Here is a 23309-nt window from a genome sequence, read left to right as displayed (position 1 = left end):
AATTATTCACATATCAACATGTCAATTTCAATTACAGAAACATTTCAATATTTTGAAAGGCATAAATGAAAAAAGAATGAATCCAGCTGTATGACAACCTCATATGGAATTCACACTGAATGCAATCTCTTCTCTGAGATTAAACATGAACTTCCAGCATTCCTACATGCAGCTGTGGGATCTGCAGGGAATCAGAAGGTTAGTTTGGAAGTGGCAAATCAAACAATAAAAGAAATATCTCAAAGGTCCTTATTACTGCCATATTCTCTTTCCAATCACTCCTAACCAGTTGCTTCTTGCAGAGCCTGTTCTGTCAACAGGCACAACAAGATCAGAATATCTATTTTCTGGTATCATGAAAGAAAGCAAATTGCTAATTCTTATTGAGGTGCCTCCAAGCATCCTCATGTTTACAGCTGATCTCAATTAGAATGTTTAATAACTAATGTGTAGACTCTAACCTGCATAGTTTAGACTCCAATGGCTAAGTGGTTTAGGTAACAAAAGGTAAAAGATTTCCCTGTTCAGTTGTCTTCAACTCCAGGGCACAGTGCTCATCTCTGTTTCTTGGCAAGGGAGCCAGCATTGTCCAAGGACATTCTCCATGGTCACATGACCAGCATAGCTATATGCCAAAGGTGCATGGAACACTATTTCCTTCCCACCGAAGTGGTACCTATTAATTTACTCACATTTGCATGCTTTTAAACTGCTAGATGGGCAGAAGCTGCGGCAAGGAACAGGGGCTCACCCTGTTGCACAGCACTTGGGTCTCAAACTTGGGCTGTCAGCTTTCTGGCTGATAAGTTCAGCGTCTTTAACCGCTGAGCCATCATACCCCCATATGGTTTAGGTAGCAAGCGTGGCAATATTTGATAAGATTCAGGAGTTTTTTAATGCCAGCAACAAAGGAAGCCGCCTATGTGATAAGTTATTACTTTAAATAATGTGGTTAATTCACTCTGAATTTTATAGCTCTCGATTTGCATCTCGGCCTTAGTTTATAATGTCTTAGCTTGGTCTTGAGTTCACAATAACTACCTATCTACAAAAGATAAACTGAAAACCAGAGTTTCTCAGGACAAAGAAAGCAGCTCTGTCAATAATCAACAGTGCCTGGGTTTCAAGCCATGAAGAAAATCCACTAGAATATGGAAAAGATAGGAAGAAGGAGCAATTTAAACAGTGTTTAAATACCGTGCCAAGGGTATATGTGGGAATGATTCCTGCTGCTGACAATCAGCTATTCAATGAGGCTTCTTCACCCTAGTTCTTCACCCTAGTTACACCCTAGTTGCCAAGGGTATATGTGGGAATGATTCCTGCTGCTGACTATCAGCTATTCAATGTGGCTTCTTCACCCTAGTAACATCCTAGTTAAGAATGAAGATTCTTAAGAATACTATGTAATGCCCTGATTTCAGAATAAACCAATCCTAGCAGCAAATTAAATTGTATAAATTCCGGACAATGAGATTTACTGCAGATTCCCAATCTGGAATGTTTGACACCACTCCTTTTTCTAAGTGTTCAGAGACACCCTGCTTTTCATTATGGCATTTCTGTTTTGTTATGTCATAGTACAGATTTTTAACTGCTATGGTTATATCATATATAAGGATTTTGCTGCTAAGCACTCTGGAATGTGTACCACCAATACATGCAAATTGAAACCAAAAAATCAGGCAAAAAACATCATTCAAACTATTTCCTAGAAGACCTGTAATATGTTTGAGCAAATTCAAAATGGCAAAAGTTGTTCCTTATAAAGTTAACTAGGATTAATTAATTCATCAATCATTTTTTAAATCTCCCTCAGAGGGACGCTGGATGGTCTACAAAAATATTAACTTATAGTTTAAATCGAACTGTCTGATTTCCTTGCCATGGTACAAGTGCTAGGTATAAAAATGCTTCAGCTCAAAAGTAGGACAAATGTTGGCAGGCACAAAATCCCATCATTTACATGCCACTTTATTCCTTGGCCTGTCAAGGTGAAGGAGTATTGAGCATCGCAACGGATTCTCAAACGGATTCTTGAAAACTTGCTGTCAACCCATGGCTTAGAAGACCAAAAGTTTGACTCAGTATAAGGCAACTTCACAAACGTAGTTTATCGTAACTAGGTCAGGTTTAGGAGAAAATAATGAAAAGAAACTGAGCTTTCGAATTCTGTGTTTCCCTGACAGTATTTTTTTCCCTTGCGCTCCAACTCTAACACATTTCCAAGTGTTACTTATCTGAATAATCTCAATACATAAAAAAATGTGGTGCACAGTTTAGCCCAGCTCTTGGTTATAGATAGAATCAAGCTCTTTAAGTATTCCTATCTAATTTCTTCCCCGGGCAAAGGGTGTAAAGAAGAATGAAAGGTACATGGTTTGTCAAATGGATTAAATCAAGAGGGATGGTAACCTGGCACCTTGCCTCATGTACAATTATCAAGAAATATGACCCCCATGGAAATTTGTACGCATGGAAGGCCTCAAACAATGAACGGATTTAGGATTATATAAATCACAATAGTCTGTAATATAATCACATGAGAGAACAAACCTGCAAAGCTTATTATACTGAATACCCAGATGGAGAACAACAGTTGTTGCTGTACTAAGAATTACCACTCTTGTAATCAATAACAAGAAGGGAGAAAAAAAGAACAGTTGGGCAACTTGTTTCTTATTATGTTCACTTAGGCAACGTCTAGATCAATAAAGAGCATTAAGTCTCATACCTCTCTTGGCTGTGCATACTCAATTTGCCCAGTGTATGCTGAGGAGGGATTTGGTGGTACATTCACATTCCTTAGCAGATAAATATGCATATCATTTGCAGAGTCATCGTTTAAATGCCAAACAAATCTTTGCAATCTTGCAAAAATGGGAAGAAAGGTTTCACTAAAGTAGCATTATTATTTGCTGCAGATTGTTGTGTAGACGGCTAAATTTTATCTTGAAGAAAGGAGAAAATATAACCAGAGTGATATAGGGCTACTATGCATGAATACATCCACTAAGATTTAAACCAAAGGTAGTTTTGGAGTGAAAAATGTTATTTTTCTTCTACTTGTCAAGATCAAAGGCATTTCAAGACTGGAAAGCTACCTTCCTGCTAAAAATCCGATCAATCGCTTGACTGAGATGAAAGTAACAACCAAAGTAGATCAACTATATAGGTAGTCCTCGACTTATGATCAGAATTGAGCCCAAAATTTCTGTTGCTAAGCAAGACAGTTGTAAAGTGAGGTTTGCCCCATTTCACGACCTTCCTTGTCACCGTTGTTAAGTAAATCACTGCAGCTGCTAAGTTAGTAACATGGTTAAGTGAATCTGGCTTCCCCAATTATTGACTTTATTTGTCAGAAGGTCACGAAAGGCAATGACATGCAACCATCATAAATACATGCCAGTTGCCAAGCATACAAATTTTGATCACATGATCACATGGGGATGCTGCAAAAGTCATAAGTGTGAAAAACAGTCATAAGACATTTTTCTCAGTGCTATTGTTAAATAGCACTGAGTACTAATAAATAAATAAAATAAATAAAAATAAATAATAAATAAATAAATATTGTAACTTCGAATGGTCACTAAATGAGTGGTTGTGAGTTGAGAACTACCTGGATGTCAAATAGTTACCAATTGTATTTTAATGAAATTTATTTACTTCCGTATTTATTACTTATAAAATGTAAGTATGCAAGGTTTTAGGTCAAGAACATTCCTATACACTGTGGAGATAGGTACTATGTGAATTAAATTTTTCTAACATCACAAGAATAAAAATGTGAACTTTAAATAAAGTTGCGATCCAAAGAGATCTTAACTCTTTTATTATGCTCATATATTCAGACTTCCTTCTGTGAAAGGCAAGTGGTAACTATGTTCCACAAAACTAACATATATTGTGAGCCTCGCAACAGCATAACAGTATTAGATTTATTACTGTCTCAGACAGGGACAAAGTTAACTTTCCAGATGACAAGAATTCAGTTCTTTTAGTAGAATGTTGCCTCCTTCTCATAGCAGCCAGACAGAATTTGGCTACATGTAAGCAACAGTGTTCTTACAGCCGACCAGGAGAAAATAGGTATACTGAACATCATCTCTGCCTGGGTATTCTTCCATGAGAAATCTAATTAATTTATCATGTACATTTCTGTAGAAATCGCAGTCTAATAGGATGTGTTGTCTTCTGTAGTAAGGGAGTCACATGGGCAAAGGGATGCAGAGAAAGGAATTTTTCAGTTCTTACCATCAATAATTGCTGAAGGCAATGCACCAAACCTAGCTAAGACAAATGTTCTAGAATGTATATAATTTGTTAAGGACTGCCAGGAATCAGATGGGTCAGTAATAAAGGTAAGGCTTCAAGATTTAAGTTGCCTTAAATTGCCTCGTGCTAATATCTTAATACAAGATTTGTCTTCTTCTTCAATGTTCCTTTGGTTTGACTATCCCATTTTCTGCATTGCCTCACTACAGAAGTTGTATACTGACAATATTTTTTCTATCTTCCAGGTAGATTGCAAGTTATCCTTGTTAATTGGGGAAATCAGCCATTCCATTCCCCCAGGATTAATATTAATCATCAACATATTAAACACTTTTGAGAGAAGTAACTTTCTCCAATTAGGACTACCCCATATGGGATAAATCCAAGTAATGAATTAATAATTAGATTAAACAACTGAAAAAATCTCAGTGAAATAGTATTGCTAGAGCAAATACTGGGTTTAGATCACACCATATCAGGTATTATATTAGGAGAGTTATTCCATCTATATGAAAGAGATCACAGTAATGCTAGTCAACTGTTTTTCTAAACTGCACATATTAAAATAATATTTAAAAAAACACAAATTTATGGATTTAACATATCAAATATTTAACATCTGTTTTTCATTATTTATTTTCTTCCAAAAACCCCTCTTAAATTGGATGCTTGAAAAGCAGTTTTGTACATATGCCTCTAAAATAAACTAGTGGACTGCAAAGTAAACATAAATAATTATCTCCTGGAGTTACAGTTAATTCTGTGTATACTAAAAAAATCCATCTGACCATACTATTTAGTTAAGGGCTAAAGAATACATAGACAAACAAATAAACAGAGGCAGAGGTTGTTGAGACAATGTTGATTCTGCAATCTGATGACATTAATTTAGCATAAATAAGTCCCCTAAGGAATTCTGTTACTTAATGATTATATTGAAATTTTGACTAAATTAGTGACATCTATTAAATAAAGTACTCCTTAGGAATGTGATAATTGTACTGGAACATATTGATTCAAGTTTTATTAACTCTGTTCCTAATGCAACATAGCATCTAATGCCAAAGCTAATGTTATTTCATAATTTCATCATTCCAAAGAAACACACAGAGAATCAGTTGGTTTTAGTGGTTAAGATGTTGGATTAGCTTTGGGGAGACTCAGCTTCAATTTAATCTTCAGCCATGGAAATTCATTTGGTGTCTTTCAGTCAGTCACTCTCTCTAAGTCCACCTTAAACTCCTACAGTAATGCTGGCATAATCACAATTTAACAGATAAATAAACATTTCATGTGGAAAAAGTGGTTATTTCCAAATTAAGTCTGATCAAAAGTAGATAGGCAATAAAAAACAAACAAACCAAGTACTGTATATCACTTGCTAAAGGTCTCTTACCAAGAAGAATTCATGATACAACCATTCCTGCAAAAAGCAAGTATAAAAAGAAGGAATTCCTACCAATTCCAATAAAGATTGCTTTGTAACCATCGTTCTTTAAAGCACTGAGTGTCAGTCCTTCCACTGAAAGGCCTGTTCCACAGATGATCTGAAAGATAATATTGGAGAGGTCTTCATAAGTTTATCAGTCACTTTTAAAATGTATTTATTTTTCTAATTTAAAGAAAGAAATTAATTTAGATAAATATATTTATTTAATTTATATAGCCGCTTGCCTCACAAGTAAGGGACTTTGGTTGGAGTACAATAAGACAAAAATAATAAATTTCTCATATCGTTAACAAGTATTTAAATGTTAAAAAAAACCCTATAAAAACAGCTAAAACAGTTTTTACTTATCTGATTTTTTTACAGCTCCCCATCACACAACTAGTGATACTCTGCAGCATACAAGATCAAAGTAAGAAGCTTTGTTTTGGTTATTCAGTTGATTATTCAAGGACATAATGGTCCACTTAAGGTGGATCATCTTAAAAGACGATCATAGACCTGGTTTTCTGCCAGAGTGTGTTCAGAAAACATATTGTGAAAATTCCTTAAAGGGTTTCAGTATCAGCCTATTTCTGAATGCAACTGAAGTTATTTATTTAACAGCAAAATCAGTGTGACTTGAGTTTCACAGACATGAAGGAACACTTGTCCCTGTGTCACCCTATTATGTACTGAGGTCATATTGAAAAGCTGTCTTCCAGGTACCTCTGCAATCTCAGATGGGCTACCAGAGAGATGGCATTCACTTCATGAATTCCTTCCACAGCAATACTTTTCTTTTCAGAATCTGGAATGTAAATTTCTTCTCCAAATCTTTTTTTTTTAAAAAGACGTTCTAATTGTAATACTCTAAATGTGTTTATTTTTTTATAATTTTTTGAGAAAAAATATTTAAATTATAAATAGTTACCATTTATTTATAAATAGATAAATATTTGATTTAGGTCACACTTTACTACTCTGATAAATGCTTAAGGGAGAGCACAAAACCTAAACAATAAAAGCTCTACATAACTTATTTAAAAACACACCTTGAAATTAACAATAATTTTAGTGTAAGTAAAACACGAAAATAAGTGTCTTAATATTATAATCAATTAACAACCTAGCAAAGGAGATCCTTCTTTACAGTTTTTCTGAGTGTTAGTGGGGAAGAGGAGGAACACATGCAATTCCCAAGAAAATACATTTTACCATTTTGGGCATAATACAGTAAAACACTCGTTCTCAACCTTTTCTTCACCACAGAAACACCGCTCCCCCTTTAAATACCCTGGGCCATGGATCCCCAAGACTTAGCTCAAGATTTAGATCATAACATTTCTTCAAGCCTTTGGGGTCCATGGACGGCAGATCAAGAACCACTGAAGTAGAAGACAATGGGAGTTTCTTCAAAAGAGCCTCTTCTACATCTCCTTAATTGCCAGAAAGTTTTCCAACAGGAGAAGTAGTACAATGGATAATCAAACCCTAATATTTAAAGATTAAATCCAAGACTTTAAATTGTTGCCTCATAAGCAAATGCCAACCAGTGCAGACTATTTTGAACAGAGCATATTATACTTTTTCTCATACAGCGCTGTGAGTTATATTTATATGCAATGGAAAAACAAGGCCATCCTATTATTTAGCCTAGTCTTGTAAATTTTAAATTTCAAATTATTTCCAGAAAACAATTATGGACATAAATAACAACACCCTGTGTGCAGGACCCTATTATATTCTTTACCTGCATGCACATAATTTGAAGCCGAAGGGCCAAAATGATTGTAAATAAAACAGTATCAACATACAGATTGCTTTTAATAATTTTATCACCCACTTTTTACTGTCATTTAAGGGCAGATTGTTATAATCAAAACCAGTCTAAAATCTGAAGTTTAAAAACTTTCATCACAAAACATACCACATTACTCCTTTTTAGGGACATTTAACTCAGGGGTGGGTTCTACTTACCTTTACTACTGGTTTGCAACGGGATCACTCGCGCACGTGCCTTGCTTCTGTGCATGCGCAGAAGCTTCTGTGCATGCGCAGATCTCTTCTGATGATGTCAGGGTCAGTGGGCGCCAGTTTTACTACCAGTTCTATAGAACCGGTCCGAACTGGGGCAACCCACCTCTGGTTTAACTATAACTAACCTTAATTCCTATTTTACTTCTTTTTGTTAACATGCAAAAGAACTGCACAAGCTCTTTTTGTTAACATGTGCAAAAGAACTGTATGAACTGTGTGTTTATATTTTATACACATACAGATGCACCGACAAAAAGTGTCCTGGGTTAATTTTTTTTACCTAAAATTTAATCTGGGAGAGGAAAAGACAAGTGGAAAAAAAAAAAGCAGCGACAGCCACCCATGATTAAAGAAATAAAATCCTTGCAATAGCTACACTGAACCCCTAAAGCAATTTAGGTATTTGTTTCTTACAGACAATTAATCACATGCAGGCAAGCCAGATGAGCTATTGATTGCCCTTTTCCCAACTAGTGGCATTCAGACAGCAGACAGACAAATGCCCCAAGCAAGGGAAAGCATCTTCCTTCCTCAGCCTAGTGTAGCTTTTAATTGTTCTTTACTAAGGTCCATGACATTTTGCTGTTAATCTTTAACAGTGCTCTGGCTCCTTTTTCTGTGAGCTATACCAAGGCAGTGTATATTTTTCATTACCTTCACTCCGAGGTCCTTCATAAGCCTAGTTTCAAAATGTACTACATCATATGGTAGCCGGAACTGGGGAATTTCAGATGTGCTGGAGAGAACAAATAAAACAGAACCAATGAAACACTGCTCAGCTATTTCCTCAAAAGGGAGGGTTTCTTGGAAATAATACATGCTAAAAATAAATAAAAAAGTGTTGTGGTCCGCCACGGGCCTGAGGAGCTGGCAGCAGAGTCAGACAGTGAGGAGGCTGGGGAGGAACATGGGCTAGTCCTGGAGTCTGGGGAAGGCTTGGATGAAGGCTCTCCGTCGGAGGCAGAGATGGGACCAGGGCCAAATGGAAATTATGTGCTGACTCCGGAACCTCCAGAGTCTGACATCAGCGAGGCAGAGGAACAGGGAGAGCCTCTTCCCAGTGCGCGCATGCGCAGAGCTGCCAGAGGGCAAGAACAGTTAAGACAAAAGAGGCAACTTGGGAATAAGGTTTGGAGATGATTGGCCCCTCCCATAAGACATAAAGAAGGAGCAAAGGCACGTGAGCCTTTGCAGGAAGCAACTTTATTCATGCTGGTCGGTTTAAATTCTGAAGCTCCGTTTTGACTCTATGCTCCATGTGGCCTTCCAAAGCTAATTGCCAATTAGGTCTTTGGCAGCATGTCAAGGGAGATAAAGGTGGGTGCTTATCAGCCTTATCCCGAAAGACTGTGGCAGACTCCTGTCAGACTCTTTACAAACTATTTGTGACTCATCACGGGCTGTGAATGAACAGAATTCACAGCCGTTGAAATAAAAAGAGGGTTTTGGGGACTAATTGTGTGCTTTTTACTGTCTCAGGAAGCCTAAGTTAGAACAAAAAGCAAGAAGAAACTTAAGTTAAAGTCACAAACACACAAATATTACCAAACACACTTTTCAATTATGGAGAGAAAATATCTATACAAGTAGAACTTTTTCTTGGTCAGAATTGTTACGCAAGTCAATTTGATACCTGCATCCTAAACTAAACTATAGATCAGAATGCCGTTACCTATTGTCTTTCATAGATGGATAAATTCTATCACAGCATTCTTGATCTCCAAAATGTGTCATAACTGCTGCTAAAATCTATTTAGAAATGTGAGATACCATGAAAATATAGATTTCAGGGATAAAATTTGTTCAAAATGTATTCTGTAAGTTAAATATATATTTAAGTATGCAATAAATGCCAATTATTTATTGCATTTTGGATTAAAGAAATGCATAATTAAAGATAAGGAATGGACTACAGTTGCATTCATCTGCATTGAAGACAACTTAATGCTATCCACAAGAGATAACCATATTAATTAGAGCCTTGCTGGTACAGTGGTCTAAGCACCCTGTTATTAACACAGCTGCCTGCAATTTACTGCTGGTTTGAATCTCTCCAAGGCTCAAGGTTGACTCAGCCTTCCATCCTTTCTAAGGTAGGTGAAATGAGGACCCAGTTTGTGGGGGCAATAAGCTGACTTTGTATAAATATACAAAAGTATGAAGGCTATTGCTTAACGCATTGTAAGCCACCCTGAGTCTCCAGAGAAGGGCGGCATATAAATCAAATTTTAAAAAAAAAATCATATGGCAAGTTGGGAATATTTGGCATAAGGAACTCTATTTCAAATAGGGAAGGCATGTCACAAAATGGCTGCATTATATCTGTGGCTCTTCAATAAATACTCATTTATTTATTGAACCACGAAATGGGTGGCATATAAATTTAATAATAAATAAACAAATTTGCCCACCTTTATTATTTTTATAAATAACATAAGGAAGTGAACATACCTACTGTTCCTTCCTCCTCGTGGCCCAAAGTCACCCAGCCCTCTTACATGCCTAAAGTGGGACTAGAACTCAGTCTCCTGATTTCTAACCTGATATCTTAACCACTAGACCAAATTGGCTTCTCTGATGTGGGATACATTTTCAAAGAATTCTGATGTAGTCTGCATAGGCTTTGGGAAATAAAACATATGCTAGAAGCTAGGGTTTTCTTTTCCAGCATGCCAATTTCCATTTAACTCTTTTTAGTTACAAGCCATATTTGAAAGAAATCAAATTCAAATGAAACAGGATGGCAGGTGGGCAAGGAAGGCATCTGGCATTGTCTTCCTCTAACCAATGTTGAGAATGTGAGATAAGACATGTTGAAAGATTTTTAAAATGGTTAAAATGTAATAAAAGAATAAAATGATTGCATATATAAGTTTAAGAGTACAAGAAGACCAAAATCTTGTCTACTGAGTGGCATGTTAGAAAAAGGATTGCTGTCTGTCCATCAGCAGGATAAATTTCCAAAAGCTGGACAAAATAGGGCCCAAATTGTTGACTGGGGACAAGCTGACAGAACAAAACATTAGTTTAAAAAATGGGCTGGACTTTTTTGGAATTTAGAGAGGATTGCCATAAACCCGTAAACCATTCTCTGCATAGCTTCAATCACTTGTTCAAAGACTCTACAATAAGTACATATAGTTGCAAATATAAAGCAAAACAGTGACATAGAATAATAACAAGAAATTAAAAATTGTGTAGTACTATACATAACAGAAACTGGACTGAGAAAGTATTTTGCATTTTCTCTTGTCCAAATATCTATTAACAACTTAATCCAATTTTCTACTCTAAAAACAATTATTTTGTAGCCAATTGAAAAATGCTACTTTAAGCCGATAACGTAGAAGTTGTAAGAACTTTATTTATTTATTATTTATTATTTAAATTTTTATACCGCCCTTCTCCCGAGGGACTCAGGGCGGTGCACAGCCACAATAAAACAACATATCTCCATAAAATTTACAAACAGTTTAAAACATATTAAATAATTTGGCCCTTATATTAAAAACTAAAAAACTAAAACACCCATTAAAATTCGTTATTTAAGCCAGTCCAGCCTGTTGGAACAGTAAAGCCTTAAGGGAACGGCGAAAGGTACATAGGTCAGGGATCATACGTATCTCTGGGGGCAATTCATTCCAGAGGGCAGGTGCCCCCACAGAGAAGGCTCTCCCCCTGGAGGTCGCCAGTCGACATTGTTTGGCTGACGGCACCCTGAGGAGTCTCTCTCTGTGGGAGCGTATTGGCCGGTGGGAGGCTATCGGTGGCAGAAGGTGGCAGATCTCGTAAGTACCCAGGTCCTAAGCCATGGAGCGCTTTAAAGATGGTAACCATCACCTTGAATCGCACCCGGAAGACCACCGGGAGCCAGTGCAGCTCGCGCAGGAGAGGTGTTACATGGGTGCGCCGTGTCGCTCCCATAATCAGCTGGTATTCTGGACCAGCTGGAGCCTCTGAGTGCTCTTCAAGGGGAGCCCCATGTAGAGAGCATTACAGTAGTCATGTCAACTTTGTCAAGAAGGATCATCTTTCTCTTCCTAATAATTTTCCAGGTTTTTGCCTGTAAGCTTTATAAGATTTTACTTAACATTTTGGATTTGTAAATTATCCTGAAACCTATAGGTATATGAACATTTAAAAAAAATAGCAACCCATAATTCTAACATATAATAAATTTAAATGACCAAATCTGTTATTTTCCATATGCATCTGAACTGATGATAGTTTATGATTATCATATTAGTTTAGTGCTTTTCAAACTATTGTCTCCTAATTGCCATGGATGATCTACCAATCTTTCCCCATATTGACTGTTGAGCATCAGATCATGCCAGATACCACTCAGAGCCTGAGTTCCTGTCTCTCTGAATTCATTGGCAGGCAGGTGATTCTCAAAAAAAAAAAAAAAAGGATTAATGGCTGAAAACTGGGTCACTGACACATGTAGACACATGACCTAAAGTTCAGCAAACTGATAACAGGTTTCAAGTGCCAATTCCCAACTGTGAGTCCACCTATACTGTGTTAAATGAGACTCTACTTGCACACAATCAACCAAGCCAAAGAGAAAAAGTAAGACTAGGAATTAAATTCATTAGATTTTGTTGGACTGTATAATCTATTCATCCATCCTGCTTGGTATTCAAATTTTTTTATTGGAGAACATTCTGCAGTTGATGTTAAAAGTTATCACTATAATATACATATTATACATAAAATAATCATATGGTAAATAAATACTTAAAATTAAGATATGATAAGTACAAATACATGAAAGTTTGATTAACTTATTCACTGAAAAATGAGAATTTCCACACTTAAAATTTAGATGTATGTATGTTAAATATTCCTGCTTTTTCTAAGTATTTATTTAGTGATTCATCATTTCAGAGACTATGTGAAACACTATATAAATTTATACAAAAACTTTATCAGTATCACAATATTATTTTAAAAACTAGTATTTCAAAAAAGTCAAAAAAAATAACTCCTATAATAACATCGATGTGATTTTCAGAATGCTTTATTTCAAACGGTGATGATGAAACATTACCTTAAACCACCAACATAGTTTTCCTTTTCAAAAATGGTGATGTCTGAATATCCCAATCGAGCCAAAAATGTGGCACAACTGATACTAGCAGGTCCTGCTCCAAGAAGAGCAATCTTGGTACGATAGGATTCAGGCAAATCTTGCAGTGGTGGCATGGACGGATCTCGAATTTGAGGAATATTGATTGCTTTGAATATCTGAAAAGTGAAATACTTAAATGGTTAACAAAAAGGGAAGAGCACTCATATCACTTTGGCATAAGTGTAATGGTATTAAGTCACCAAGTAGGCCATTACATCTCAAGAGATGACCAATATATTCATCATTCAGTATAGGCTTATTATTATGAATAATAATATTATGAATTGAAGATAACAATTAATTTAGAAAATGGTTAGTAATATATTACCCATATAACATTCTGATATTCAGAATAAGCTTGTGGAGGAGGGTTTCCTATTTATTTATATTTATTGGATTTCTTAAATTCTACATTTATTACTTTATAAATAATGTGATAAACATATCTAGTATTATTATTATTTACTCTCAAATGAACTTTAAATGGACCAATTATGCTTTTGAGATGCTGTTAGATATCTACTAATGGAAACTGGAAGGATATTTAAAATCTCTTGGCTGCTTGCCTTTAACGTGCTTGGTCAAAGAACATCATGAAAATTTTGTCTTCAAGTAATCTGGACACAAAGTAACGCAAGAAGTAAAACAGGAGGAGAAAACTTAAGGAATCAACTAAGTTATTTCAATTAAAGCAAGTTTTCCTTAAAGTAAATTGCACCAATATTAAAAGATCTTCTAATCACTTGCAGTTTAAGCCAATGGTTCTATGCTTTTTCTCATTGCCCTTTAGTTTCTTCTTTTGTATTTTTATATTATTATTTCATTATATTGTTTTAATGCTACTATACTGTTACTGTACTGTTTCAGCATTAGTATATTGTTGTTGTATTTTAGCCCTTTTACTGCAAGAAGGAATTGATTCCTGCTGGACGATACTTCCAACATGCTGATTATCTCCATCTTGTACCAGCATTTGATACCACTGATCATGTTAAACAAATGGAATTTTTTAGAAATTTGGGAATAAGAGGTACTGTTCTGCAGTGGTTGCACTCCCATTTTCAAGACTGCCATCAAAAAATGATAGTGGGGAACTTATTTATTTTCTAGGGCTTGCATGTCTCTCCAATCCAGCATTGAATTCTTATAAGAATAGCAGGGCAAATCTCTCTATATAAAAAGCCAGCAAACCTTGCACTCATGATGTTATCTAGCCAGGTAATGAAACATCTGCAAGAAAACAATAAAGCTGAGAGAGCACCAAGAATGGAACAGTCCAACCTTGAGGTACAGATATTCTCTTCTATTGAATAAAATAATTGTTTATTGATTTATTAGTTATATCCAGACTTTCCTTTAGAAACTCAAAGTGGCAAACATTGATCTCCCTCCCCCTATTTGTCCCCATAACAGTAATCCTGTGGATTAAGTGGAGTTGAGAGAAAGCAACTGGACCAAAGTCCCTCAGTGAGTTTCTCACCTTAACTAATAGATTGAGGGTATCAAATGCCATGACGAAATGTAGTAACATTAACACTGATGGCTGCCAGCAAAGTTCTGATGAAATAAGCCATTGTGGACTTAGTAAAATGACCCACAATGAAATGAATTCAGGAAACAACAACTGAATGGAAAACTGCTGGTGGCCTTCTATCGCTTCACCATAAAGTATTTTAATTTACTGCATCTGTGTATAGTTTGCAAATTGCACAATGGCAGATACGACAGCACTCCAGAGGGTCAATGTCATTGCCCAGAGGTTGCCCGCTCCCCTCTTTGGAAGAGCTTTATAGCTCCCGTTGCCTTAAGAAAGTTCAAAACACTCTTAAAGATCCATCTCATCCTGGGCACCCTTTTTTGGAACTATTACCATCTGGCAGACTGTACAGGATAATAAAAACAAGGACAAATAGGCTGAAAAACAGCTTCTATCCCAGGGCAATAACCATACTGAATTCTACGGTATAGTGCAATATCGGGTTTTCAATTTCAATTATATAGAATGTAAAGAATTTATGTTTGTGTTTTTATTTCTTTTTAATAAAGTAGTTTTTATTGAATATAAATATTAAAAAAGACATACATAACATATACACAACAAACATTTATACAACATATACACAAAAAGAGTGTAATTTCTTCTTAAGCATTTTTTCAGAGTGACGTTCTACAATTCTATTTATGGTATATTCCTTCACCTCTCCTTAATCCTTCATCTAATAACATTTTTTATTATATATATATATATTTAAATCGGTAATATTTCCCCTATATTTTTTGTATATTTCTGATTTTTAACCAATTATACCAATTATTCCATATTTTATAATAGTCTGATTCTTCTCTTTCTTGTAATTCTTTGGTTAACCTATCCATTTCAGCGCATTCTAAAATTTTCCCACAATTCACGTATTAACTGCTGCAAGAATAACCTACGCAAAAAACTTGAAGCAAGAAAAAATACCAAGTGAAACAGTTGTGTTTTTATTTTTATAGTTATAATGTACACTGAAGACGGCATTTAATTTCATTGTACCATGTGCAATGATAGTAAAGTAAAGTAAAGTAAAGTAAAGTAAAGTAAAGTAAAGTAAAGTAAAGTAAAGTAAAGTAAAGTAAAGTAAAGTAAAGTAAACTAAACTAAACTAAACTAAACTAAACTAAATGAATTGATGGGATTATTTCATACAAATGCAGAAGAAGGTGAGAGAACAATTTATTCAATAATCTTAGACAAGAAAAGAAAGAAGAGATACTAGGTGAAGAAGAAAAAAAGCAAACTGCAGTTTAAATAAATTTGGGGGAGGGAAATGTATTAAAAATATGAAGATATATAACTTTATTATTTCTAAAACTTACATATATTTGGCTGCTAATTTTATGCACAATAATACTAGATGGCTCACAACAAAGCAACAATAAATCAGACACCAACCATACCAAGAGTATTATGTTTCAGAGAATCTGGAAAAATATATGCGAAAAGAGAAGAATTGATCAGCCTGGAGCCTTTTTAAGTACAGAGAAGAAGTGGAAGGATTTGAATGATACATAGTACAGGAAGTTTCTGAAACTCTAAAAAGTGGATAACAAACAGCTCAGAGCAAGAAACCATGCATGTTGAGCCCTGCAAGCCTACAGCATTTTAGTGTTAGAGAAAAAAAAAAGGGAAACTTACAAAGGCCTCAGACGGAGGAGAAGAACTTTTGATAGGAATGTTGGCAGAGATGAAGATTCATGGGGACTAGAAGATAGCAAAAAAAAAAAAAAAGTGCTGTCTGTAAAACTTGGCTTAAGCTAAAATTAAATTCCAGTAAAGCCACTGTTTACTATTTGGGGGCAGGGAGTAAGGGCAAAAGTAAGATTTATTTGAAAAATTAGCCCAACTATACACAAACACATTACTTGCTTACACAGAAATATATATATATATGAGAGTTTGTCTTTCTAGCCAGTTTGCACATGTCTGAAAAAGCAGGAGACCATGAGTTCAAGTCCTACCTTAGCCATGAAACCCAGCTGGGTAAACTTGGGCCATTCACTCTCTCTCAGCCCAATTCGCCCCATAGGATTGTTGTGGGGAAAATAAGAGAAGGGAAATGTGTTGGACATGTTCCCCACCTTGAGTTATTTGTAAAAATAATAAAAGTAGGAAACAAAAGGATAAATAGAAATGGGGATGGAAAGCTCAGCATGTTTTGTTTCTGTAACTTGTTTTCTTTCTTTCTTTCTTTCTGTCTCTCTCCCTCCCTCCCTTTCTTATCTCACATGCAACACAGCAAGTACCTCAGTATTCTTTAACATCTCCTGTCACATCAATTTTGAATGAACTTTTCCACAACTCCTAAGTCTACTCACATACTGTGCTCCACAAAGTTCCACAAAAGCTAAATGTAAGGTTAGTTGTAATCACTGGATTATATGTATGCCTTTAAAAACAAAAGGGGCCAATTTAAATATTAAAAAGCAAATGCCAGAAATAAAGATGCTTATCAACCATAATGATTTACGTTTGCAGCACCTTGATGCCGAACATTTGCATTTATCTACCTGCAATGCCAGCATGATGTCTTGTTTTGTACTGTGTTCTTGGTACAGCTAGTCAATAAGTCTCCCACCCTATGCACTTAATCTGCTGGCACAGTATGTTTTCAATTGGGCTGTAAATCTTAAGATGCACAAAAAGCAAGGACCACAAACCATTTAAACTGCCACACTGAAGACAAAGGGATTAACCCAGCTTAATTGGTTTATAACAACACTGTTAAGTACTTGGGCAGGTTTCCTACTGAATGCTTAGGAAAGGCTGTACATAGATTTGAGACTGTAGTTCAATGACTACTTTGAGCTACCAAGAGTACTACAAAATCCTCTAATTGCTTACAGAGGAATTCTCTATCACAATTTGTGTTGGTGTATTAAGAAGCAAAGAGCTGAACCTTAACAGGGAGAAAGAGAAAGTGCTGCAGAAAAAAATTCCTAGAACAAGACTTGTGCATTACAGGTTAGCAGTCTGTATAGATCCCTTCTGCGTTAACATGGCAGCCAAGAAACCACTATACATTTTTTTTTAAAAAAAAATTGAAGGATAAAACATCATGTGGCCAGGCTCTTGGTACTGTATGCTCAAGCCATCATGGATATACCTCCTTTCAACTGTATATAGCAGCAAAAGATTGATAGCAGCGAATAAACTATCAGTCAGGGAAAATTATCTACCATTACTAATGATAACCTTGATAAGTTTTCAGGAAGCCTTTATGTTGCCTGGAATGGAGCTTCCAAGCTATTGTTATAGCCTCAATCTTCTCAAACTACTGAAACAATTCATACAATGGGAATTAGATCTAAATAGGTAGATTATCTATTTTTTAAAAAGTTTTTTTTCCCCTTCCATCCTATTATTAGAAGCATGAACATCTAATGAGGCAGATTCACTGGGAAAAGATTCACGATTAATGAGCGGAAATCATATTCACATGGCTCCCTTTTTTTATTTACTTAGAAAGGTTTCTTTCTTACCTATATTCCAGAGTTTTATCTGATAACATTTAACAATGGAGTTCATTAGTACAACATGATACACAGATGATCTCCAATTTTACTATTTTTCAAAAGAAATTATGAGTAATCATGAATAAAAACCAACATACTGCCTCTACAATACTTCTGATTTAAACTTGGAAACTGAAGCTTTTTTCAGACACAATTCACCACATTATTTTAGGCTGCAATATTATTAGTATTTTGTCTTTTGCCATATTCCTATCTACTGTCAGATATCTGTCAATAAATGTAATAGCTATAAAAAAAATTCACTATTTTAATTCTGAAAGATTTTGCTCGTTGGGTATTACAGAAATGTGATTTGAATATGACAGATTATTGTCCTCTATTATTTCTATAATACATAAAATAGTCATTAAGAACCCAACATGCTGCAAAGAAGGGGCTGCAGGGTTTTTTAAAATTGTCTTTGTTTAATCTTTTAAGGGGTCTGGGGAGGGGGGAGGGGGGTTGGATGGGAACTAGGGTTGTGGGTTTGGGGGATAACCCACCAAGGGGAGGATCGGGCCTGGCCATGATGCACAGCGGGGGAGTGGGGGATCCAGGGGTAATGGGGGGGGTCAAGCTTGTCCAGACTGTGTTTTCACCATCGGTACTATGAGTGGGAGGAGTAGATATGGTGGGAGCAGGGGGCCATATCATGTTAAGGGAGCACGCACCCACTGTCTTCGAGTGGTAGGGCGCTCCGGCCCCCAAAGCTCCATTCGTTCTTCAGGTTGCACAGACCCTCAGGGCCTGGGCCTTCGACTGATGTTGTGCAATGGCAGGTCTGTAGTAAATAAAGCCCCCCTCATTTGTGATCTTGTTCAGGAGGGGGGAGCGGACCTGGCAGGTATACAGAGACTTGGTTGGGCCCGGAGGGAGGGGTCCCTCTGGTAGAAATGTGCCCACCAGGCTTCCACGCATTCCATCAGCCGAGGTCACAGGGGAGGGGCGGGGGAGTAGCGGTTATTATTAGAGAAGGCCTTAGGCCGAGGGAGACTACTGTTCCTCAGACAGCCGGCTATGAGTCCCTCCTTGTGAAGTGGGGCCATGGGGTTCAGATGGGTTTGCTGATCACATACCTGGCTCCCTGACACGTGGCAGCAGCCCTGCCCGAGCTACTCAATGTTATCGCCACGATGGCGGTTGATACCCCCAGACTTATGGTCATGGCGGATTTTAACCTGCCGTCCGTGGGTGAGGCGTCTGAGGTGGCTCAGCAGTTCATGGCTTCCATGACGGCCATGGACCTGACCCAGCTAATTCATGGCCCTACACACATGGGGGGAAACACATTGGACTTGGTTTTTGTCTCTGGACAGTGGTTGAGTGATCTCGAGATAGGGGATATAGTCATCGAGCCCTTGCATGGTCGGATCACTCTCTCCTTTGCCTTGACCTTCGAACCGCGGCACCCCGCCACAGGGAGGCGGAACCGATAAGATGGTACCACCCCAGGCGCCTGATGGAACCTGATAGGTTCCAGATGGAGCTTGGACCAATCCCCGAGGTTCTGGCTCATGCCTCGACTGGAGACCTAGTGGCCGCCTGGGACAGGGCAGCCACTGGAGCTCTGGATCGAGTCGTGCCTTTGCAGCCTCTGACCCGGCGCCGATCTCACCTGGCTCCTTGGTTCACCGAGGAGCTGAGGGAGATGAAGCGCTGGAAAAGATGCCTAGAGAGTAGTTGGTGGGCTAGTCTTTCTGAATCGGACCGGACACTGGTAAGATCTCACATTAAGAATTACCTAGTGGTGATAAAAGCAGCAAAACGTACTCATTTTGCTGCTCTTATTGCATCATCAGATAATCGCCCGGCCGCCCTGTTTAGGGTGACCCGCTCCCTGCTCCACCAGGAAGCGCGGGAGGACCCCTTGGAGGGAAGAGCCGAGGATTTTGTTCAGTATCTGCATGACAAAATCACTCAGATTCGGGAAGGTCTGGACTCCGACTAGGTAGATCCAGCGAGGGTGACGGAGGCAGGTCTTGAGAATGTTATCTGGGATGAGTTTGATCCTGTGACCCCAGATGACGTGGACAGGATTCTGGGTAGATTGAACACGACCACATGTTTGTTGGACTCGTGACCCTCATGGTTAGTGCTGGCTTCCCGGGAGGTGACGCGAGGCTGGCTCCAGGGGATTATAAATGCTTCATTGGGCGAGGGTGTCTTCCCTGCTGCCTTGAAGGAGGCGGTGGTGAGGCCTCTCCTCAAGAAGCCCTCCCTGGACCCGGCAGTATTGGCTAATTATCGTCCAGTCTCCAACCTTCGCTTTGTGGCGAAGGTTGTTGAGAGTGTGGTTGCGCGACAGCTTCCCCAGTACCTGGATGAAACGTCATATCTGGATCCGTTCCAGTTTTTTTTTTTTTTAATTTGATTTATATGCCGCCCTTCTACGGAGACTCAGAGCGGCTTACAATGTGCTAAGCAATAGCCTTCATTCTTTTGTATATTTATACAAAGTCAGCTTATTGCCCCCACAACTGGGTCCTCAATTTACCTACCTTAGAAAGGATGGAAGGCTGAGTCAACCTTGAGCCTTGGCGAGATTCGAACCTGCAGTAATTGCAGGCAGTTGGTCTTAATAACCAGCTTAATAACAGGGTGCCTTAGACCACTGTACTACCAAGGCTCCAGTTGGGTTTCAGGCCTGGGTACAGCACGGAAACGGCATTCGTCACATTGGTTGATGATCTCTGGAGAGCTCGGGACAGGGGTTGCTCCTCTGTCCTGGTCCTGTTAGATCTCTCAGCGGCTTTTGATACCATCGACCATGGTATCATGCTGCACCGGTTGGAAGAGTTGGGGGTGGGAGGCACCGTACTACGGTGGTTCTCCTCCTTTCTCTCCAACCGGTTGCAGTCTGTGTTGACAGGGGGGCAGAGGTCGACTCCGAGGCACCTCATATGTGGGGTGCCGCAGAGATCTGTCCTCTCGCCCCTTTTGTTCAACATTTATGTAAAGCCGCTGGACGAGATCATCCGTGGTTTCGGGGTGAAGTACCATCAGTATGCTGACGACACCCAGCTGTACATTTCCACCCCGGACCACCCCAACGATACCCTTGAAGTGATGTCCCGGTGCCTGGAGGCAGTACGGATCTGGATGGGGAGAAACAGGCTCAGGCTCAGGCTCAACCCATCCAAGACCGAGTGGCTGTGGTTTCCGACATCCCGATATAGTCAGCTGGTGCCATCGCTGACTATTGGGGACGAATCATTGGCCCCCATGGAAGGGGCTCGCAACTTGGGTGTCCTCCTGGATTCACGGCTGTCTTTAGAAGAGCACTTGACGGCCATGACCGGAAGGATTTTTCATCAGGTTTGCCTGATCCTCCAGTTGCGTCCCTTTCTAGATCAGGACTCCCTATGCACAGTCACTTATGCCCTCGTCATCTCTTGTCTGGACTATTGTAACGTTCTCTACATGGGGCTCCCCTTGAGGTCCACTCGGAGGCTCCAACTGGCGCAGAGCGGCTGCGCGGGTGATTATGGGAGCGACGTGGAGTTCCCATGTAACACCTCTCCTGCGCGAGCTGCACTGGTTCCCGGTGGTCTTCCGAGTGCGCTTCAAGGTTTTGGTTAACACCTTTAAAGCGCTCCATGGCTTAGGACCTGGTTATTTATTTTTATTTTTTATTTTATTTTATTTTGAATTTGTATACCGCCCTTCTCCCTGAGGACTCAGGGCGGTAAACAGCCAAGTAAAAACATCAAATACAAATATTAAAATACAGTTAAAATATACATATATAAATTTGGCCCCATTAATTAAAAACAATAAACAAAACACTTAAAAACACTTAAAAAAATTAGGCCAGCCCGGCTTGCTGGAAAAGGAAGGTTTTAAGGGCACGGCGGAAGGCACCGAGGTCTTGGATTCTCCTTATCTCTGGAGGCAATTGATTCCAGAGGGTAGGTGCCCCCACAGAGAAGGCCCTCCCCCTGGGGGTCACCAGCCTGCACTGTTTGGCTGATGGCACCCCGAGGAGGCCCTCTCTGTGGGAGCGCACGGGTCGATGGGAGATCGTCGGTGGCAGCAAGCGGTCTCGAAGATAGCTAGGCCCTATGCCATGGAGCGCTTTAAAGGTGATAACCAACACCTTGAAGCGCACCCGGAAGACCACTGGGAGCCAGTGCAGCTCGCACAGGAGCGGTGTTACATGGGAGCGCCAGGCTGCTCCCGTCATTACCCGCGCTGCTGCATTCTGGACCAGTTGGAGCCTCCGGGTGCTCCTCAAGGGGAGCCCCATGTAGAGAGCATTGCAGTAGTCAAGGCGAGAGGTGACGAGGGCATGAGTGACTGTGCACAGGGAATCCCGATCAAGAAAGGGCCGCAACTGGCGGATCAGGCGAACCTGACAAAAGGTCCCCCTGGTTACAGCCGTCAGATGTTCCTCCAAGGACAGCTGCCTATCCAGGAGGACTCCCAGATTGCGAGCCCTCTCTGTGGGGGCCAACGACTCGCCCCCAATAGTCAGTGATGGAGTCAACTGACTATATCGGGATGCCGGGAGCCACAGCCACTCAGTCTTGGAAGGGTTGAGCCTGAGCCTGTTCCTCCCCATCCAGATCCGCACAGCCTCCAGGCACTGGGACATCACTTCAAGGGCATCGTTGGGGTAATAGCCTCCCACCAGCCAGTACGCTCCCATAGAGAGGGGATCCTCAGGGTGCCGTCGGCCAAACAATGTCGACTGGCGGCCCCTAGGGGGAGAGCTTTCTCTGTGGGGGCACAATCTGGAACGAGCTCCCCCCGGAGATACGGAGGATCCCGGATCTGCGCACCTTCTGTCACACGCTTAAGACTTTTTTATTTCATCAAGCTGGCCTGGCCTCAATCTTCTCCTCTTTTTAAATGTAAATTTTAATTTGTTTTTAAATTATGGGGTATTTTAAATTTGTCTCAGCCAAATTATTTAATTCATTTTTATTCTATTTTAAATTTTTGTATTTATGTGTTTTATTCTGTGGCTGTTCACCGCCCTGAGTCCTTCGGGAGTAGGGTGGTATAGAAATTCAATAAAATAAATAAAATAAATAAATAAACATAAAATATCTAAATTCCACAAAAGTATGAACATGAACAAGGTATAAAAAGGGTACACATTCTAATATCTGATTGTACACATATATATTTCAGTGCATTTTAAATTATGAAGCAGTGCCACACTGCTCAATTGTATTAGAACCTTGATACCAATAGATCATTTTAAATAAACTTAAAATTCTGTGAAGAAAATCATTCTGAGCTATTTATCCTATGCCTGTTTCAATATCAATCATTGTGCCAGACCACAGCATTTTAATAGGTTTATAAAGATTTTTCAAGAAAAATTGTACATATTTAAGAAAATCCATCAGGGCATAATTTTTCCTA

At 38.9% G+C, this 23309-nt stretch overlaps 1 protein-coding gene across 1 annotated transcript in view; it reads right to left on the bottom strand.

Annotated features, from left to right (window-relative positions):
* Positions 1 to 23309, bottom strand: part of DPYD (dihydropyrimidine dehydrogenase) — a 584219-nt gene that overhangs the window by 381705 nt on the left and 179205 nt on the right. The window contains exons 6-8 of the mRNA XM_034437263.3: positions 12801 to 12997; positions 8399 to 8480; positions 5738 to 5825 (exon numbers count right to left, since the gene is read on the bottom strand). Of these exons, the coding sequence (XP_034293154.2) occupies positions 5738 to 5825; positions 8399 to 8480; positions 12801 to 12997 (367 nt within the window). The remainder of the gene's footprint in view (positions 1 to 5737; positions 5826 to 8398; positions 8481 to 12800; positions 12998 to 23309) is intronic.

Source organism: Pantherophis guttatus, chromosome 3 (assembly GCF_059756535.1).
Source record: "Pantherophis guttatus breed Tessera chromosome 3, ASM5975653v1, whole genome shotgun sequence".
Taxonomy (NCBI): Eukaryota; Metazoa; Chordata; class Lepidosauria; order Squamata; family Colubridae; genus Pantherophis; species Pantherophis guttatus.
The sequence above is the reverse complement of the archived record's forward strand: the minus strand, read 5'-3'. Positions and strand labels throughout refer to the sequence as shown.